The 18,882-nt window shown below is 48.6% G+C and overlaps 1 protein-coding gene across 1 annotated transcript; it reads right to left on the bottom strand.

The window, feature by feature from the left end:
• Nucleotides 1-16,440: 16,440 nt before the first annotated feature.
• On the bottom strand, nucleotides 16,441-18,668 carry LOC120846512 (piggyBac transposable element-derived protein 4-like). The gene is made up of 2 exons (XM_040503815.1): nucleotides 18,609-18,668; nucleotides 16,441-18,390 (listed from the first exon to the last, which is right to left on the bottom strand). The coding sequence occupies exons 1-2, from the start codon at nucleotides 18,613-18,615 to the stop codon at nucleotides 16,610-16,612; spliced, it is 1,788 nt and encodes a 595-aa protein (XP_040359749.1). The 5' UTR covers nucleotides 18,616-18,668; the 3' UTR covers nucleotides 16,441-16,609.
• Between the last annotated feature and the right edge of the window lie 214 nt (nucleotides 18,669-18,882).

Genomic DNA, 18,882 nt, shown 5'->3' on the forward strand with positions numbered 1-18,882 from the left:
ATTCCATTCCTTTCAACTCCTAGGAATGGGGACACTGGGCCCATTCCCACTCCTGGAATGGCTGAATCGTTCCATTCCATTCCTCCAATTCCTAAACGTTAAAAGTGTCACTTGACAGCTGCATTACGTTGTACGGTTGGGCAGAAATATTCAGAAATGCATTTGGAAATACAAATACTGGGATAGATGAAAATAGTTGCTAAGATACTGATACTCAATTCTCAAATATATCTGTAAAAATGTATCGGGATACGTATCGGAAATACATCTTAAAAAGAGGCAAAATGTCTTTGGAAATACAAATACAAGAATATATTTTAGGGAGGGCAGAAATATAAATACTGATAATGCAATACATTTTTCAAATTTCTTTGAGACACCAACTGAGATGAGGCTTTAAAGGAGCTGTGCAACAATTTCAGGGCTTTGCTTAAATAATTGTGGAAGTTGATGCCTGACACTTCTGCAGTGAACTACAGAAAACAGATTTTGCCTGGATACCCTAGTTTTTACTTAAAAAAATGAAAAAGATCCAGGTTTTTGCCGCCTCTCAACTCGTGCATCGTCTTCCGGGTCACGTGCACAGTGACGTCACTAGAGTAGGCGCGGAGTTCCGGAAAAGTTCTCTCTTTAGAGCCATCAGCGAGCAGCGAGAACTCATCCGCTGCCGACCGCGTGACCACCCGTCCTTGCCAGTGTGGCGCTGTCCCCCTCCCCCTCCGGCTTCTGGCGGCTGTTCGCGGTTTTGTGGACCTAGGATAGATGGCGCCACTAAAACTCAGTATAATAAAAGTTTTGTCGATGATACCAGGGTGTTGACGCATTTATATATATGTTGGAACGACAAGATTTGTAAAAAGAGTTACCTTTTATCGAGCAGGTATTCGCACAACTTGCTATCTTTCTTACAACGACCCAAGTGACGTCACGCCGCTTGTTTCTCATGGCCGCCGCTCGTGGCTGCAGGTCGGGAAATATTCCAAGTTTTGCCTCGCTATTACGCGGCGGAATCGCAACATTGCGATGAAAAGAGGTGTGTTTTCTGCCATTTGTGACACAGTGAACAATATCAAAAGCAGAAAATGCCAATTCCTTCAACGTTAAAATCGTTGCACAGCTCCTTTAAGTTTGAAGTGGAAGTTTCTTCTTTTTTTTTTTTTGGTCCCGAAATTACTTTCCCGCAGGCTTGGCACTTTGCCTTGAAGGTAGTGCTTCCGGGCGAAGAGTCCTCAATGGGCTTAAAAAAACGTTCCGTCAAGGATTGACCGCGGTTCCTTCCCTGGCATCCTATCTGGCTGACCAGTGATGCGAAAAGACTTCGACCTCTAAATAAATTCCATCAAAACATCACCACTTTCCTGTCCAATGGACTACTTCCAAAACCGACGCGCCCCATCGCGGCGAAATACCACGCAATGCACTCTGGGAACTAGTTGGCCACTCAGTTTCGGTTTCGACTGAGCAGCTTCATCTCATGCTATCACGCCGCGACCGAACACGCAGCTTGCGTTTTCGGTTATCTGACTTTTCACGAACGTACAATACACTCATTCTCGAGCGATACATAACGAAGACCTGGGCACTTTCCTTGGTTCCCGAAACACCGGACATTGTGCGTGCGTATGCGAACGTAGTAAGTCGTGGCTTAGTCACCTCACCCCACGAGTGCATGCTTGAGCTCAATTTGAATAATCCCGACTAGTACCAGTGAACTAGAACTGAAATTTGTTCATATGGGGCCTTACACGTGTTTCTTTTTTTTTTTTGCCAAACGTCCGTTTCTTGTTACTTCATTGGGCGAAAAGCAAGCCGCATCCTCACAGGGTATCAAAGTTGAGCCCAGCGTTTACGCATGAACTTTTAAGAAAACGCAATAAATTGGACCTCACTACTGCACAAAAGTTACTATGATGTCTTCCTCGTGTGATCATATATCTCCCACTTAAATTTTATGCTGATAGCAGATTAACTTTTCGCAAACGCTGAGATCGTCTAGTTACGACGGAGGCCCTAACAAGCGTCTCCTACTCTTCGCTAAGCCTTTTTGTACGAGCTTTTACTGACGCCCAAGATCTGTGCCTGAACGGTGTGTCTGAAATTATCTCGGCATATTCAGGCAGGAAGAAAACAAGCACATAACAAATATTATGGATATTAGCAACCGTCAAACGCGCTTTGAATTCGTTCGAGCACTTGTGTAAAGAATGTCGCACCGTGCGCCGCACGGGCGTGAACCCCTATGCGGTGCGCATAGGGGTTCATGCCCGTCCGGCGCACTTCCGGGGAACGGTCCGACACTCTTCACACAAGTGCTCGACTTTTGCTTTCGTAAAACGGTCTGTATGTGCGAATTTGCCTACATGATTGTAGGATAACTCTATGCGCATATGCGATGTTGAATATTAGTGGAAAGCAAGCGGGTGGGGACTTCACTTCATGCAGTGCTGCGGGTCAGTACAGATAAGAGATAAGAAGTGTTAAAATTGAGCTTTTCAATGGCGCCTCCGAGGTTTACCTCGCATACTCAGGCATATTAAGAAAAACAGTAATTTCAAAAGGTAATATTTCGTCTATGGATGCACAAAACAAACAAACTTCCTGACCAACAACGCCAATGTAAAGGCGCGAGCTCGATGTATGCGTACTAATTGGTTGCTAAAGCTTGTTGATTCGTACACAAGCAAGATCCCCGAGCTTCGCAGCGTCGAGATTCCCAGCACTGGCTCGTTCACATACCTCGATTGGAACGCTAAGAGGAGGGCTCAAGTACAAAAATATAACAAGTATGTGTTAAGACAAGCTATACGTCTCAGGCTCGTGCTAAAGCTTCGAGGTCTGGCAATTTAGGTTAGTTTAGAGACCACAAATGACGCTCTCGGGACCAGAAAACGATCTCTTGTCGACGTGTCGATCGAAACCGAAACCATGCCACCCTCCTCCCTGGCCAACTAGTTTCCAGAGTGCAACGCGCGCCGTGTTGCATGCAGGGCTTTATGGAAGTAGTCTATAAGGGCGCCCCTGTCAGCACTGATCACATGACCTCACCGTGGGGTGAACTACTATTCTTGAATCTGTAGGTGTTGCCTTGAACATGAAACTTTACCCACGCTGCTGTATCAAAGGACACTACGTACTTTCGTTGTAGTTGACTTCGTTGAAGACCATGCAGGCAGTTCCATTTGGAATTTTCGAGAAAGTGGACCACCTGGAGCATCCTAAAGCACATGTCTTATCTTCTGTTACGGTTGAAAAATTGATAGATACGGTGGCATGCCTGTTGTGACGGTCCTTCCTGTCGACTCCCCGCCTCCAACGTATGAATGGCAGTCTTCAAGTTTCGCCTAGCATCATTCAAACAGCCCTCGCGAATTGCGACCTGAGATGGCCGGCACAGGTGCGAGCTCTCCGAGAAACAGCGCGCTCGAGACGAGTCGCAGGTGTACGAAGTCTCGGTTCGCACAGCGAGGCCAGGTCTGGCCTTCTTCCTGGGTATCGGATGACCAGAGCAGCGGGTCACGTTCACATCGACTGATGCCGTGCCCTTGAGCCGTGCAATGTTACCGGCGCAGACGCATTCGAATATTTGTTGAACTTCACTGGTGAAAGCGCCACCGCCGCCCCTCCCCCCCTCCCCCCCCCCCCCCTGCCCCCTCTGTTCTCTGCTTTGACGCTTGTTTTTTGTATTGCTGTTTTTTCTGCGTATAAGTCTTTTAGGGCCTCACGCGGGTTCGCAGTTTCCCGCTCATTTTATTTTTGAACAACCGACTCCCTGACTGGCTCGGTATGGCTGAAAAAAAAATATAAAGAACTTGGCCCCCATTCCATTCCCATTCCATTCCGGGTAAAAGGCACCTAATTCCATTCCCATTCCATTCCCCTCAACGTTGCCGCCATTCCATTCCCATTCCATTCCGGGGTCGTGAAAATGCGGAATGATTCCGGAATCATTCCAACTCCGGAGTGGCAACTCCGCAACACTGGTTTGAACAGCCGGCGTGTAGCGTCTCCGTCTACGCGACGTAAAGGAAGCGACCGGAGCGACTTCGCAAAAAGATCAGCCTACAACCTTGGCGGTAACATAATGTAGGAGGTATGGCGCGGCAGAAACTAAACCTAAGCCGCAAAACGCAAAAAAAAAAAAAAATGAAGATAGAAAAGAAAGAAAGAAATGAGAATCGTGAAATCTAATTTGGGTATGCTCATGTGACCTACGTCAGTGGTGGTGCAGCAAGCCACTTTAAGAACAAGTAAGACGTGAGTAGAGCAAATGGGCTTTATCAGCTGCCACCAGTCTAACAACAACCAGGGTAAACGTCTTGCATTTTAAGGTTATGATCATAATACAATTAAATGCGAAGGTGCACATCAGCTGGACAAGAATGACGCAAATAATCCCTGGAGAAGGGGAACAAGGGGGACAAACGACCAACACAAATATTCAAACACAGTTAAGTGACCTTTACTAGGCTTATTCCTCCCGGGTTCCTGGTTCGCTCTCCGGAATTATTGTCGGCTGATGTCGCAGTCTGATAAGTTGCCGAGTGATAGGACGCCCTGGACTTGTCATGCCGTACGTTTCTTAAAGTGCCAATGACTATTGAAATAGTCGCATTTAAGAGTTAAATTAAACCGTAAAAGGAATGACAAAAATAACATATCGCTAATTTGCTACAAATTCTAGGGATCTTTGCACGTTTGTAGCAGCTTTTAATAAGGACTAAACAAGCCTTTCTTACCTCGTTTCTGATAGACATTACAACACTCCTGTCTCATCCACTGCAAACAAATGTTTATAATAGTTTTATACGTCGTGTTTTGTTTTTTTTTCTATCCAGATTTTTTAGCAACCGTTTAGATGCTTTTCTCTCTCTGCATTCTGTGTGGCCTTGGCTTCCTGTTACTTTGCAAGCTATTATTCGTAGCAAATAACAGTAGGTAATATGCATGGTCACATCACCCAATAAAGAAATCGAGAGAAAGTTCTCCGGGCGTGACGTTGTTAAAGGGCGTATCACTGACCGAGCGATATGTCCACTCTCTAGTAGAGAGTCTGACCACTGAAGAGAGACGGAGACGTATGGCAAAAACACGAAGAACATTTAATTAAGTTGGAGCCAGAAAGTTGGTTACACGGCATACACTCAGGACAAATCGCTTCGGTAATACTGGAGATGACGCTTACAAAAACAGGGTTAACAAATCTAAGTTTACGGATGCGTATACAATCACTGAAAAAGCTACTACGATTAACCAAATGAAAGTATGCTAGTTCAAAAAATAATAGCGAGTGCGGAAAGTCCCATCATGCTAGTGGATTGTTGACGACGTCTCCCTGTGCGGTCTGTCCAAGGTAGAGGAGTTCCGGCGGTCGGCTGGCTGGCTATGGGTGGGGCCCCCCGGACCCGCAACAACTTATTCCGATGGCACGCACACACCCGATGAAGTCCGTCCTGTACTTGGCGTGGGGCCGTCGACAGGGTCTCGTCGCTCCGCTCGACGTCGCGATGTGTTTGTTCTCCTCCGAGTGTCTTCTCGTACGGCCCTTTGTTAACCCAGGTTCGCATACTAAGCGTGGGCATTCCCCCCTCCCGTACGGTCATTGCCCTGCGGGTCTGCCCTTTGGCCGTGAAAACAGTCGGCCCTCCAAACCCAAAATATTCCCCGCCGTTTCATGCGACACAACCCTGCTAGGTTCAAAGACCTCTTGGTATGCGTTCTGTGCCTTGTCTGTCTTCGGGCAGAGTTACAGCAAAGCGCGCCTCGCAATATTTACGAAAGTGGATGCCATAGACGGCGGCCGTCTGCGGCTTCGGGAGTAGCTCGAGTATCGTGCAGCGCAGCTCAGGGCCGAAAGATGCCTGCGTATCCCTGGGTGGTTCCCTTTTCCTCACCTCGGGCGAGGTGAGGGGAAGGGAACCAATAAGCGAGGTGCCGCGAGACACCTCCCGCACGCGTCGGGGAATTCGAAGACGGGAGAGGACTCGGGGAAACCAGGCGGCAGTTCACGTCATAAGACATTCCTTCCCCGACCTTCGTAACTCCACTTACCGTTTTATGTGACATATATAAATGTAGGAACTTACCTGGACTTAATTTTAGGACACTTAATCCCCTTGTTTCGACGCCCACTCTTCTCATTACCTAACGACTTGATCAACAGGAGAATCATAACCAGGCGTGGCTACCTAGGCCAAAATATATGCTTACTTGGCTGCGTACACGGAGGAGGAGTTTTGCATTTGAAAAGGCTGTTCACAAAAATATAGTGACAATAGATTAGCTCATTTAGTGGAGAGACCAAGGATTTCCCTAGACCGCCCCCCCCCCCCCCTAGTTTTCCTAGACACCCCCCCCCCCCCTTGAATCTAAAAAAAAAAGGAAAACCTAAAATAAAATTCTTTTTTTTCACATTAAGTAGAAAACACCACCTCTCAGGTGTATACATAGAGAAAGGGAAACATACGTTACGGGTATGAGCATTTGGTTAATAGACGTCTGTAATTTAGCTAGTGGACTAAAAAAGAAACAGTTTTATATTTTATCTAGACTCGCCTCGCATCGCCTCTCTCCCTCCTCTCCCTCCCCCCCCCCCCCCCCCCTCCTCGCGGAGCCATTGGGACACCCCCCCCTTGATTAGAATCCTGGGGAAACCCCTGGGAGAGATTCTTTTATGCCAAGTCGTAGATAGAGGCGTTAAAGCCAGGGTAACCGCTTTTTTGGCGGAATAGTCCCGTTTTAGAGGTTCATTTACATCGTCCCACCATTTTGCCTCGAAAAAGCCTCATGTCCAGTTTTCGCCGGAACGTGCAGTTGAGAAATCAGTACTAAGCGAATGAGAGGAAACCGAAAGAATGTTTACCGTCTAGAGACGTAATTTTTTTTTTAAATAATAGTAATTGAGACAGGTTATAACGAAGTCAACGGGAGTCAGAAATCGCTTCGCTATATCCGCTTTTTGTTTCATCTAAACTCATACAAATAACACGAAACGTGTTTATCGAGCCTGCAGAAACCAGTCGAGGCTTCCCTGCACGCATCCTCTGCTAGATCAGAGCCACTTCTCGCCAACTGCGAGAAGCTCCGATCGAAAAGGGATCCTACTACCTGCGGACCGTGTCGACAGTTTCGACGGACGCCGCGGAGGACGCCGCGGAGGACGCCGGCGGTGGACGGTATTCTTTACGTTTATGCGCATTCCGTCAATGGTGGCCGGCTTTTGATTCAAGGAGATTGCCTTCATCTTCCCCGTCGAGGTGCTGGCGGTGCCGGGACTCTCTATTCTTGAGTGGCGATGATTCGCCGAATCGGTGCTTGAGCGAAGTAGACTCCCACGCAAGAGCGACCTCACCGACCAGACGCCCACACGGATCACGAAGCGAACAAAGAAGCGTGCACAACACCGAGTTCGCGCCCAAGCTTGTCTGTCGTCGGTATAGAGAGCCTAGATTTAAGAGATGGGGCAACTGCTGGATCGGGGTCTCGTTGTTTGTGAGCCGCGTTCGCAAAATCGAGCTTGCTGCTCCCTCTCTCCGTTATCTCACGTGTTGCTAGCGCTCCGAACGCCCCTATCGGCATGCCACGACGGCTTCTCCGTGTGCGATGCGGTAAAGCCGCTTCCCAGATAAGGGGCGGGGATCAGACGACGTTGCACAGACTGCCGCCGGCGGCCTTTCCAGCCTCTTCTGCAGCCTGCTCTGAGTGGCTTCTTGGCCGCGGCAGCAAAATGCGACGGTCCAAGACTTAGTAAACATTCCGAATTTTATTATTTTCTAAACGATAACAAAAGGTCTCTTCGCTATATCTGCGAGAGCCGCTCAATTTCCTTCGCTTAAAACAAACACAAATGCACTGAAAAAATGCAAATGGGAATGGGAAATCGTGATCACTTCGCTGTAGCCGCTATTTCGTTATAACCGATCTCCACAGCATTATGAAAGGGTTACCTTCCATACATAACAATTTTGAGCTCTTTCTCTGGTTACATTTGTTGATAAATATGCCAGCCTTTCTTTTAGTACTACTAAATTTGACATGTTAGTTTGGCAAAAATGACACAGTGGCGGAAGTCACTTGTCCGAGTCCGGAACAATTTGCGTTTCTGCACTAAAATGTCTAGAAGCACAGTTCGTTAAGATCGACGATAAATATGAAGTGGCGCTACCATGGAAAGAAGACACTGCTGATCTTCTGGCAAATAATTGAGAAATCGCCCTTTCACGTCTAAAGAGTTTGTTAAAAAATCAAATCTAATAAAAAATACCTATTCAAGCGGTATGATGATGTAATCAGGCAGTACCCACTGGCTGGGCAGAATGATGTGCTACCCAGCGGAAAGCAATGCGACAGCACCAACGCCACGTACTTAACTCACAAGCAAGTGATACGTGAAGACTCAAAGACGCCCGAGAATGCAGGTCCTCGAAACACGTCCCAACTTGAACCCCCAGCTTGTACAGGTCCTGCTGCGGTTCAGATGGTACCCGAACGCAGACTGCCGACGTTGAGAAGTCACTTGCACATATTCGTAGTTTTATTATTTGTATTTATTTATTTATACTACTGGTTCTTGTTCAGGGCCATTGCAGGAATGGTTACATTCATGACATTACAAAATAAAAAATCAAACAAACAAACTCAAGAACCAAATGACACTAATATGTCACGAAAGGAAAAACATCCAAGACAGTACAAACAAAATCTTCACTCAACATTGAAATGTTTTCATACACAACCAACACATGAAATTAGGAAACTAGAGCTCGTTATTTCAGCGGCTAAGTTGTTCCAATCTTTGAAAGTGCGAGGAAAATATGAGTTTTGGAAAACATTATTTCGCGGCAATGGCTCAATGATATAATACGGATGTTGGTTGGCTACGTGTATTGGAATTAGCAGAAAATGATATATACTTGTCCCGATTGACGTTGGTCATGCCATGAATTGCCTGAAAGAGCAGTCTCAACCTGGGGGTTAATAGTATTTCTCGTGCTAAGGGTCGATAATTGTGCTTTATTAAGTAACTCACTAACTGAAGCATGCCTGTTATATACCACGTGGATGAATCTAGCCGCTTTTCTTTGTGCCATTGCCAGTCTATTGATGTCTTTTTTGTGTGTGTGTAAGGGCCCCATATTGCACTCGCGTATTCCAAGATGGGATGAACAAAAGTCTTGTACGCCAATAGTTTCGTATCCGGAGATGCCTGCCGTAATTTGCGTCTCATAACCCAAAGTTTTCTGGATGCTTTATCTATATCGGCGCTGATATGTTTATCCCATTTAAACGGCGTGTTATATGTAATCCTAAATAAGTATATACATTAACCCGGATCATTGCTTGGTTATCTATGTGGTATGTGAAAAGTGGGGGTGCTTTATATAGGCGATAGACATAAATAGTGTGCCTCTTTGTTAAGTAGCATTTGTTATTCTTTGCACCATTTTGATATTTCCTAAAGGCTATTATTTAGGATGAGGTCATCATCGGGACTTTTGATTTCATAATACACGATGCAGTCATCAGCATACAATCCTCTGTTTACTCCGATATTAGTAGCTATATTATTGATAAATATCAAGAAAGACTCTTGATATCCTAAATATAAAGAGTATCGTGATATCTTGATTCCTTTGGTTTAAAAAACAGCCAAGCTTCCTACTGAACAAGGAAACAATTCAAGATTGGAGGATGACCTGGGTACATTTCGGATCGACATCAAGTACGTTAATACTCACAATTACAATTTATTCCCATCTGAAGTTGGTCTGCGAGCAAGTCCCATTGTTATTAGGAAAACTCAAAACCTTTTTCTGCGTTGATGATCTACTTTTAGCAGCCGAGAGTGTTGAAGATTCTTCGATACTTAAGGATACATCTAATATAGTTATGAAGAATGCTGGAAAGACGCTAAAGAAATGACCCACTAATAATGAGCAACCACAGGCGCAATTCGACAAGGAGGAGTAAGGAATTGCAACACAAGATGAGAAACATGCGCCTCCTCAAGAGTGAACGGAATGATGTGGAAAAATGGCAATGACTGCTTCATGTATAAAGTGAAACCTCATTTAGAATTTTTCACTGTAAATCTGGACACCAAACGGTTCATCCCTAGGTAGCCTCGAGGGTATTTGGTCCTTTTGGGTTGATTGCGCCATTCGTCCTTATCGTCAAGCTGTCATACTAAATTGCAAATAGCGCTAAGACAAGGACAGACGAAGAAGTGGATAGGACAGGCGCCAACTCACAATTGACGGTTTTATATACAACGATAAAGAAGAAGGTGAAGGAGGTGTCTAGGGTTGAAAAAAGAAGAAATATGTCTTTTTCTAGCCGGGGCGCTCTAAGAAGATTGTTAGACTTAGGAGACTAAAGCACAGTAGACCAAAACGAAAATATTAAAAATTAAACAAAGGTAATGATTTTGAACTATATACGATACTATTCTGAAGGCTTAAAAAATAATCTCTAGACGGTGGGAGACAAAATAAGAATACAAAATGAATAAAATGGAATTAAAATGAATAAAAATGAATAGAAAATTTATAAGTGATCGTTCATAGGCCGCCGATCAGTGCCTTTTACAGCCTATTTTCCTTTTTACATTCAACGGGCACCACAGCCAAAGCTATACCGGCGCGAGCGCAAAGACCCACCCGGTGCACCACCTCACGCGCTCGCGTGCAGACGTAATTCCGATATTGTCAAGTACTGAACCTCTTTGTCAGTCAACGCCAAAAATGGTGCAGAGACGCATTTTTCTCCATTGGCTTGTATGGTCTGTGCTTCAAAGATTTCCCTGTTCCTCTTGTCTTTAAAACGTCTGATCACTTTTGTGTCCAAAAGCAAAGGTGTGCAGGAGCAATCTCACACATGCATATCTAAATGTCCAGAAGGTGCAAGGTCAGAGCATGTTCTCTCAGTCGTGCATTTATGCAGCGTCCAGTCTGTTCTATATACACTTTCCCACATGTGAAAGGGATTTCACACACCGCTCCGCTCTTGCAGTTGACATACCGGTGCTTGTGGTTTATGTCCCATCCATGGTATTGTTGCTTGACATTGTTGATTTTTTCGGCACATTCGTTTTAATTTATCCGGTGCCGATATTACGACTTGGACATCAAACGTGGATGCTATCTTCTTTGTAATGTGGGAAATTTTGAGGATGTAAGGCACCACAGCCGGACGACGTGTCTTCTCTTTGATTTTTTCTCTTCTTTTGTTCTTTGTCAATAACTTTTCGGCGATGACAGTCAGAACTGGAAAGGGGTAACCCCTTTCTAGTTTTATATATATATATTGCGGGCATCTTCTAGTTCCGATTCTCTCAAACCCTGTCTCCGGATGAATATGACACTGCAATACTTCGCTCTCGGCAAAAGGGTTTATTCACTCACTCATTGCCTGGGGGGTTTCGGGATCGGGGGACGGTCAACAGCGAGGCCGGGGGAGAGTCCGCTGCCACAGCAGCTTCTCCGAGTCCCAGCGGTGATCGTCCACACCGCGTCATGGGGACGTCGTCGTCCAGGGTCGCTGTCCGGTCCGTTTGTCGAGTCCGCCACTCGAAGTAGTGCCCGCACTCCCTGCGCCAGCGTCCGGCGCCGTCCGAGCTCGCCTCCATGACCGGTCCCTTGTGAAGTCGGCAGCCCAAGTCCCCTTCCTTTGTCTTCGTTCCCCTTTTAAGACCTTCCCAAGTCCTTGTCCCGCCGACCGTCCAATCGGGAACCTTGCTGTGACCGACCCTCCGACGTCAGCGCTGGGTGAGGGGGCGCTTGCCCCATCCCTCCCGGAGAGCTCGGACGCTCCGCGACTGGACGGCGACGTGAAACGGGAGGGTCACGGGGAACGAAGGAGCGCCCGACAGCACGGCGACAGGGACCGGCGAGGTCACGGAGCGCGGAGGAGCCAGGGAGAGGGTCCCCACACCTCCCCTCCCTCAAGGCTCGGACCCCGGGGGGCTTGAGGTTGCGTGGTCCCCAGGACCCTTGGCAGGGAGCTCGTTCAGCTGAGTTTGCTGAGTGTCGCCGATGACGACCAGCACCCTCGATGATGATGATGGCATCAAACCAAGCAGGTCAGCGGTGAACGTTGATTCACTGGGAAGCTCGTGACCGACGGAGCACGGTCCACGAACTGGTCCGGAGCACCACAGCTCACAACACGGACGGGCACTCAGGCACACACAACACGCCGGCAGTTAAAGTTCGCTTCCGTCCCTAACGTAACAGACAGCGAATCGCGCAAAAACGAATAGCGGCACGCTATATCAAACAGCGCGACGAAACCAAAATCTTTCGATCGTTGGACATGCCACGAAATAAAAACAAAACTTTTCATTTCAATAGTAACGGGCAGGCAATCATCAAGAACGTCAAGCTACACGTTCAAGAGGTACATAAGAGGAAAACCATTCCTTAACTAAAAAGTATGAGCACTCAATGCATACTTAAATCGTACATACGCCCACTATACAATATTTGCTCCTATCAAACTCAACCGCATTCTTTTAAAACAGTAAGCAATCTACCAGAGCGTCAGAACCGCACGCCTCTGACAACATTATTAATCTCCAACACATTCGCGAAGAACGTACAAAACCTCAAGAGCTAACAATAACCTTCCGTAAAACAGAAACGGTAACAAATCCAGTCCCGTTCGCGAGGTGCGACTCGAAAAAAACACGCTGCCAACAACCCATGACGGGCACTCATGCACTCGGCGTTCACGCTACCCGAGCTACAAACACGCTACAGCCAAGCTACGCAGCACGCCTTCATCAGAAGGGGTAATCACCTTACTGAGAGGCCGTTGTTCCGTGGTACCGGTCACTTACACCAGTACAAAGGGAACAGTACCTGGGTCGTGCGAACAGCAGATCTCGTTGGACAGCCTATTTACACGGCTATGTCCGTAACGTCTGGGCATGTACCAGACGTTACCGCTTCACCGCTCGGAGGTGACCACCCAACAGGAGCGACGAGCGCGTAACGGCGGTCCGCACCGAACCCCGCACGGGCTCGATAACCGCGACAAGCGCATCGACGCACGTTAGAGCTCTCCCTCGGCCAAACCCCGACACCGCATAACTAAAAAGTCTTCCAGCTGATGAAAAGGCCGGCCGGGATCGAGCAATAAAGGTACGCCGTCAACGCGTCTCGCGACTCTTCAAAGTTCTCGAATCGAGCAACGTGTCCACATACAAACGCAGTAGGTTACGCACAAAGCTCGCCCCCAGCCAAGTCAACACGCCGCATGACTGAAAAGTCTTCTTGCGACTGTGAGGACAGGCAGGATTCGAACAATGTAAGTACCCAACACGCGCACCTCTCAACTTCCGCGCAACGAGCGCGATACCGAAATGCCAAATAATCTAACCGGCCGGTCTTGGAAATGGACGAGCTAATAAACTATGTTTGTTCTGCATAAACAGTTTCCGCAGCGTCGAAGTGTCTACAGCATTTACCGCCGCATTCCAACACCCGCTACCCATTCATGCAAAGGCTGCAGTTAGTACAGCGACGGGCTGACCCAACGCACAACAGTTATAGGCCGCCGACGGCCATGCCGCTGCCATAATTTCTAGGCTTCCCGGGCACGTACCCGCCGACGTGAACCGTACGTTTTCCCGGGCCAACCGCGCATCTGTACAGGATAAAACTATGAACAACTCGTCACATCATCGCAAGACCGCCACTCCCCTCGTGCAGGTTTTCACAGCACGAGCCCAGCTCTTTTCTCACCTAGCTGTCTTTTCTCCCCTAAATTTATAATTTCACTCTAGTCCAGGTCTCTGCACGACCAATTACGCTCTCTACGCCCTCGCGTCCCAACGCGAACCTAACCGCGGCCGAGAGCCGTATCCGGCGGCAGCGCAAAGCGCGCGCTGGCCGCCGCTCCTCCGGAAACGGAGAAAACGAAATAAAAGAGTAACTCCCGCCGCGAGGCTCAACCATCGATATGGCGGTGTGAGGATCCGGAACCAACTGTGCGCACAATCAAACGGGATCAACCTCACGACTCTACAACCAGATACGCACGGTTCATGCACATCGCGTCAGACTGGACTTTACGGAGCATTACACACGCACAGCCACTGATAAAGTGAAAACGGAAACTCTGTGGTTTTCGGGATTCCGATGCCCACGCACCGGACATCGCGTACCCGGCACGATTTAGTGGGCTTAGCCCCTAAATGTAGCCTCTGGCCACAAGGTACTCGTTCAAAGCGATCTTGGTCGGAACCACAAGAGCGCATCCGTACCTTGAGACGCTGTCAACTAACGAAGCTCAAAACCGCGCTGACAGCTCAAGCAAGGCCAACTGGGAGCTAGCATGCGGTCAAACCGAGGCGCTAGTCTCCTCACGGACAAAATGCAATGCGGGAATAATTTCCAAACACAGTCCATGCAACCGCCATCCGCAATGGGAGCGTTGTCCACCCAGAGCGATGCCTCTCTAACGCGTTCGATCCGTAACAAGCGTTCCAAACCATTACCTCGATACGCGAACAAAGGCGGTTAAGCGCATCACATCCCCCAAACCGTGAGCCGGCATCTTTCCCAGCGGACGCGGACGGCCGGAGGCGTAGGTGGGGGGACGCCCGACGCTACAGGCCTCGAGGGGTGCGGTAATTTCGACGCACAGAGCGCTCTTGCTCAGCAGGATCAACCTGCCAGCACCCAACGGTGCGCTGAACAGCAAATACTCATGGCGCCTCTCGTAACGGGGATAAGCAAATTCCTAACTGGCTGGGACAAAGGGTTAATCCCTAAAGACAACGGTCAAGGTCCGCGCCTCCTCGTCAGGCAGGCGATCATGTCAGGACTTGCGTGCGGCGCTCCCGCAACGAAACTTCGTGCGGCGCTCCCGCGACAAAGATGACCCCCAAAAAGAGCGCGAAACAGTGCCCTAATTCAACCGGAAACAGGTTAGGAATCGGAATGCCTGCCTGATCAAAAATCAGGCCCCACGTTGCGGCGCCAGTTTATGCGGGCATCTTCTAGCTCCGATTCCCTCAGACCCTGTCTCCGGATGAATATGACACTGCAATACTTCGCTCTCGGCAAAAGGGTTTATTCACTCACTCATTGCCTGGGGGGTTTCGGGATCGGGGGACGGTCAACAGCGAGGCCGGGGGAGAGTCCGCTGCCACAGCAGCTTCTCCGAGTCCCAGCGGTGATCGTCCACACCGCGTCATGGGGACGTCGTCGTCCAGGGTCGCTGTCCGGTCCGTTTGTCGAGTCCGCCACTCGACGTAGTGCCCGCACTCCCTGCGCCAGCGTCCGGCGCCGTCCGAGCTCGCCTCCATGACCGGTCCCTTGTGAAGTCGGCAGCCCAAGTCCCCTTCCTTTGTCTTCGTTCCCCTTTTAAGACCTTCCCAAGTCCTTGTCCCGCCGACCGTCCAATCGGGAACCTTGCTGTGACCGACCCTCCGACGTCAGCGCTGGGTGAGGGGGCGCTTGCCCCATCCCTCCCGGAGAGCTCGGACGCTCCGCGACTGGACGGCGACGTGAAACGGGAAGGTCACGGGGAACGAAGGAGCGCCCGGCAGCACGGCGACAGGGACCGGCGAGGTCACGGAGCGCGGAGGAGCCAGGGAGAGGGTCCCCACAATATATATATATATATATACAGGGGGATACAAGGAGACGCCAGGCTCTTTAAAGGGATACGGAATCGAAACTTGAAATATAGAGAAAACATCAAGAAATGAGTTCAATAGGATCAGCTAAGCCTGTAATGAATAATCGCAAGGTCGTATTTTGAGCAGATGGCTATATTTTATGCTCTAAATGCCGCGATTTCGGCGAGCGCTTCAAAAGCAGCCATGGAGGAGCGCGATGCATCTCGGGAGATCCAGCAGACGTCTTGACGTCATCATGCCTCGGACGACCAAGCGTACCGTAGTGACGAGTTTTGCCACTTGGAGGCATCAACGCGTTACAATCTCGCTTTGTCGAAGTACCCAAGGGCTGTAGATATCGCGGGGCCAGCACGCGCACCAAACCTGAGAACAACCGAAGCACGCGTTTGCACGTCGCGCGAGGGCTGAAACCAAGGTGGCTCACTTCGTTTTGGCTCTTTCCACCAAGACGCCTCGGTATTGCTTTCAGGCCTAGGCAATCTATACCAGTGAGCGGACATACCGCTGCGGCGCTGCTTTCAGAGGCATGTTGTCGTCACGACATTCCATTGAAGCTTCATAACCAACTACCAGGTGGTTTTTGATTATCGTTTAATTCACTTTAAAATAGGTTTTCTTGCGTTTTCTAGCGCAATATTTATGTTTCTGTGGTTGTGCTGCTACCTGCGTCGTGTTGAAACAAAGAAATGAGCTCCAGAATTTGGTTTCCGTACCCCTTTAAATCGACCGGAAAATTCGGTTTCTTAAAACCCTTTGTTGGACGCGAGAAGATACAACATTGCACATGATTTTTTATGTTTCCAGTGTCCTTCTGGAGACATTTTATTTGCAAAAAAAGAAACATAGAAGCAGTCAGACATTTCACAGCTGAGAAAAAAGTGGGACCTAATTGTCCCATGAGCCGCTTAGGTCACTTTGACAAAGTGGGACAGGGGCGTCCCACAGCTCACTTCAGGTACTCCATCACTGGCTATGGAAAGGTCCAAAACACACTGCGCAGAGGGGAACCTTGCACACACTGCACATATACTTAGTGCGAGCCTCTTTGGCTTTTGTTGAGCACCAGCGGCACCTCCGACGCGTTTCTGTCAAGATGGGGTGATGTGCATTACCAGCGAACCGAAGCTCCTCAGGCACACCGATCATCCCATGGCCATTCTTCTTGCCCCGTTTGTTGTGGTGGGTGACTAGGCTCGTCCTTCGTTTCCGGAAGCTGTTCTGCGCGATCAGCTGGCGTCCAAGCTTCAGGCGGAAGTGCAGGTACACGACTGGTTCCAAACAGCTGATCTGAATGAAAGCGTTGACGACTGCAGCATCCAGAATGAAGTAGAAAATCCTAGTCCACCAGCGTTTCGAGCGACGGTCTGCGGCATATGCGTTGCGTTTCTGGTCGAATTTATCGACTCCGCCCATCCAGTTGTTATAATCTTTTACCACTGCGGGGCACTCCACTGCCTTCTTTTTGCCATTTGGCAGTGTTCGCTGGACTTCGAGTGTGCTCTCAGGATCATGGTAGTTTGACATGATGTGCACGTTTTTTGAGTCCCTCCATTGGTATGCGACAACGTCCCCTTTTCTTCGCCAAAGATAGGAGCCCCTTTCAAGTTTGTTGTCGACCTTGACCTCAGGCGGAAGGTCCTTCTTGTTTGTGCGGAATGTTCCACAGGCTAGAATGTCCCTGTTGCGGAGTTCCTGAAGCAGTTTTGTTGACGTAAAAAAGTTGTCAAAAAACAACTGTGAGCCGACTGAAACGGCTCCGTCGGCAAGTGATAGAACGACATGTTCCCCCAAAGTTCTGTCAAGTGGCTTCTCGGCATTCTTGCCCTCGTACAGTTGGAACTTGAGAAGGCATCCTGTCTGGGAGTCTGCCAATGACCACACCTTGAACCCTCTTTTTATTTTTGGTTTCATGGGCATGTATTGCTTCATGCTTGACCGTCCTTTGAATAAGATCATACTTTCATCCACAGCAAGATGACTGGACGGGCTGTACTCTGAGTGGAACTTTTCATTCATCATCTTGATGAGAGGGCGCACTTTGTAGGCACGATCAAAATCGTTCGTTCCATGCTCTGGCATCTTGGCGTTATCATTCAGGTGAAGGCAGTTCGTTATCATCTGAAAACGTTTGTACGTCATCACCCTCGTGATCTCTTCTGTGCGAAAGAGGCTATCTGAGCTCCAATACATGTGCAACTGGTGCATAGGATTGACACTCATAAGCATGAGTAGTCCAATGTACGCTCGAAGCTCGTCGAGTGTCAGAGGCGTCCACCCTCTTCGATTCGTTTGCTCCGCATAGAGATTGGTCTGCTCCACAATGTGATGCATAACCTTATCATCAAAGTACAGTGTAAAGGCATCCAGCGCTGTGCTTTGCTCACTGAGCCGCTGCGAGCAAGTAGGTCCCAAATTGCTGGTAGCGGGAGGAACGATAGGTGACGTATTCCACTGATCGCCTGCTGTATCGTCGTCTTCAGGGTCTGGCTCAGTCCTCTCGCTTCTTTTTTGCTTTTTCCTCTTTCCCGTGTAGGACTTGCGTGGCTTTCGCTTGCGCTTGCTTGTGCAGGGAGCAGCCAATGGCACTTCGTCCTCATCCTCGTCCTCTCTACACTCGTCGGGGTCTAGATCCAAAAGTTCATCCTCAGAGCCGTCACCGTTCTCATCGGCGCTGTCATTTGGATCGTCTGGCAAACTAAAAAACACCTCCAGTGCCTCTTCCGGGCTTAGTCGTTTTCGTTTTCCTAAAAACACACAAAATGAACGAAATGTAGCCGCGTTCGAATAGGCCTCGCGCAAAAGTAGGCGCTACGGTGACTAAGCCTAACGCCACAACCAGAAATTTCACTGTCCCTCGCAAAAACAAGCATTGCGTTGCTCTGCTAGAGTGAACGGGACAATACACTTGTCCCTGCGTTTCTTATAACTCTTCCGCAGTGCAAGAAACAAAACTTTCACTTACCAGGCATTTTTTTTCGTTCTGTGAACTTCCGGAAAAAGGCATAACAAACGACCGAGCAACGCAACGAGACAACAAAAATTAACCATAGTTTTCTGTGCTGCCCCCTCTTGGTATAGAGATGAAATTGTACTCAAAAGTTTCTCTGACTCCTCATAGAGGGAGCCACACGAAGAAGTGGGAAAACGTTGTCCCACAGCATGGTTGAGGCCCACTTTAGGTTGGAATGATAAGTGGGACGCATATGTCCCAGTGTCCAACAAAGGGTTAACCTACC

This window comes from Ixodes scapularis, unplaced genomic scaffold, assembly GCF_016920785.2.
Source record: "Ixodes scapularis isolate PalLabHiFi unplaced genomic scaffold, ASM1692078v2 PGA_scaffold0__279_contigs__length_252992795, whole genome shotgun sequence".
In the NCBI taxonomy this organism is placed as follows: domain Eukaryota; kingdom Metazoa; phylum Arthropoda; class Arachnida; order Ixodida; family Ixodidae; genus Ixodes; species Ixodes scapularis.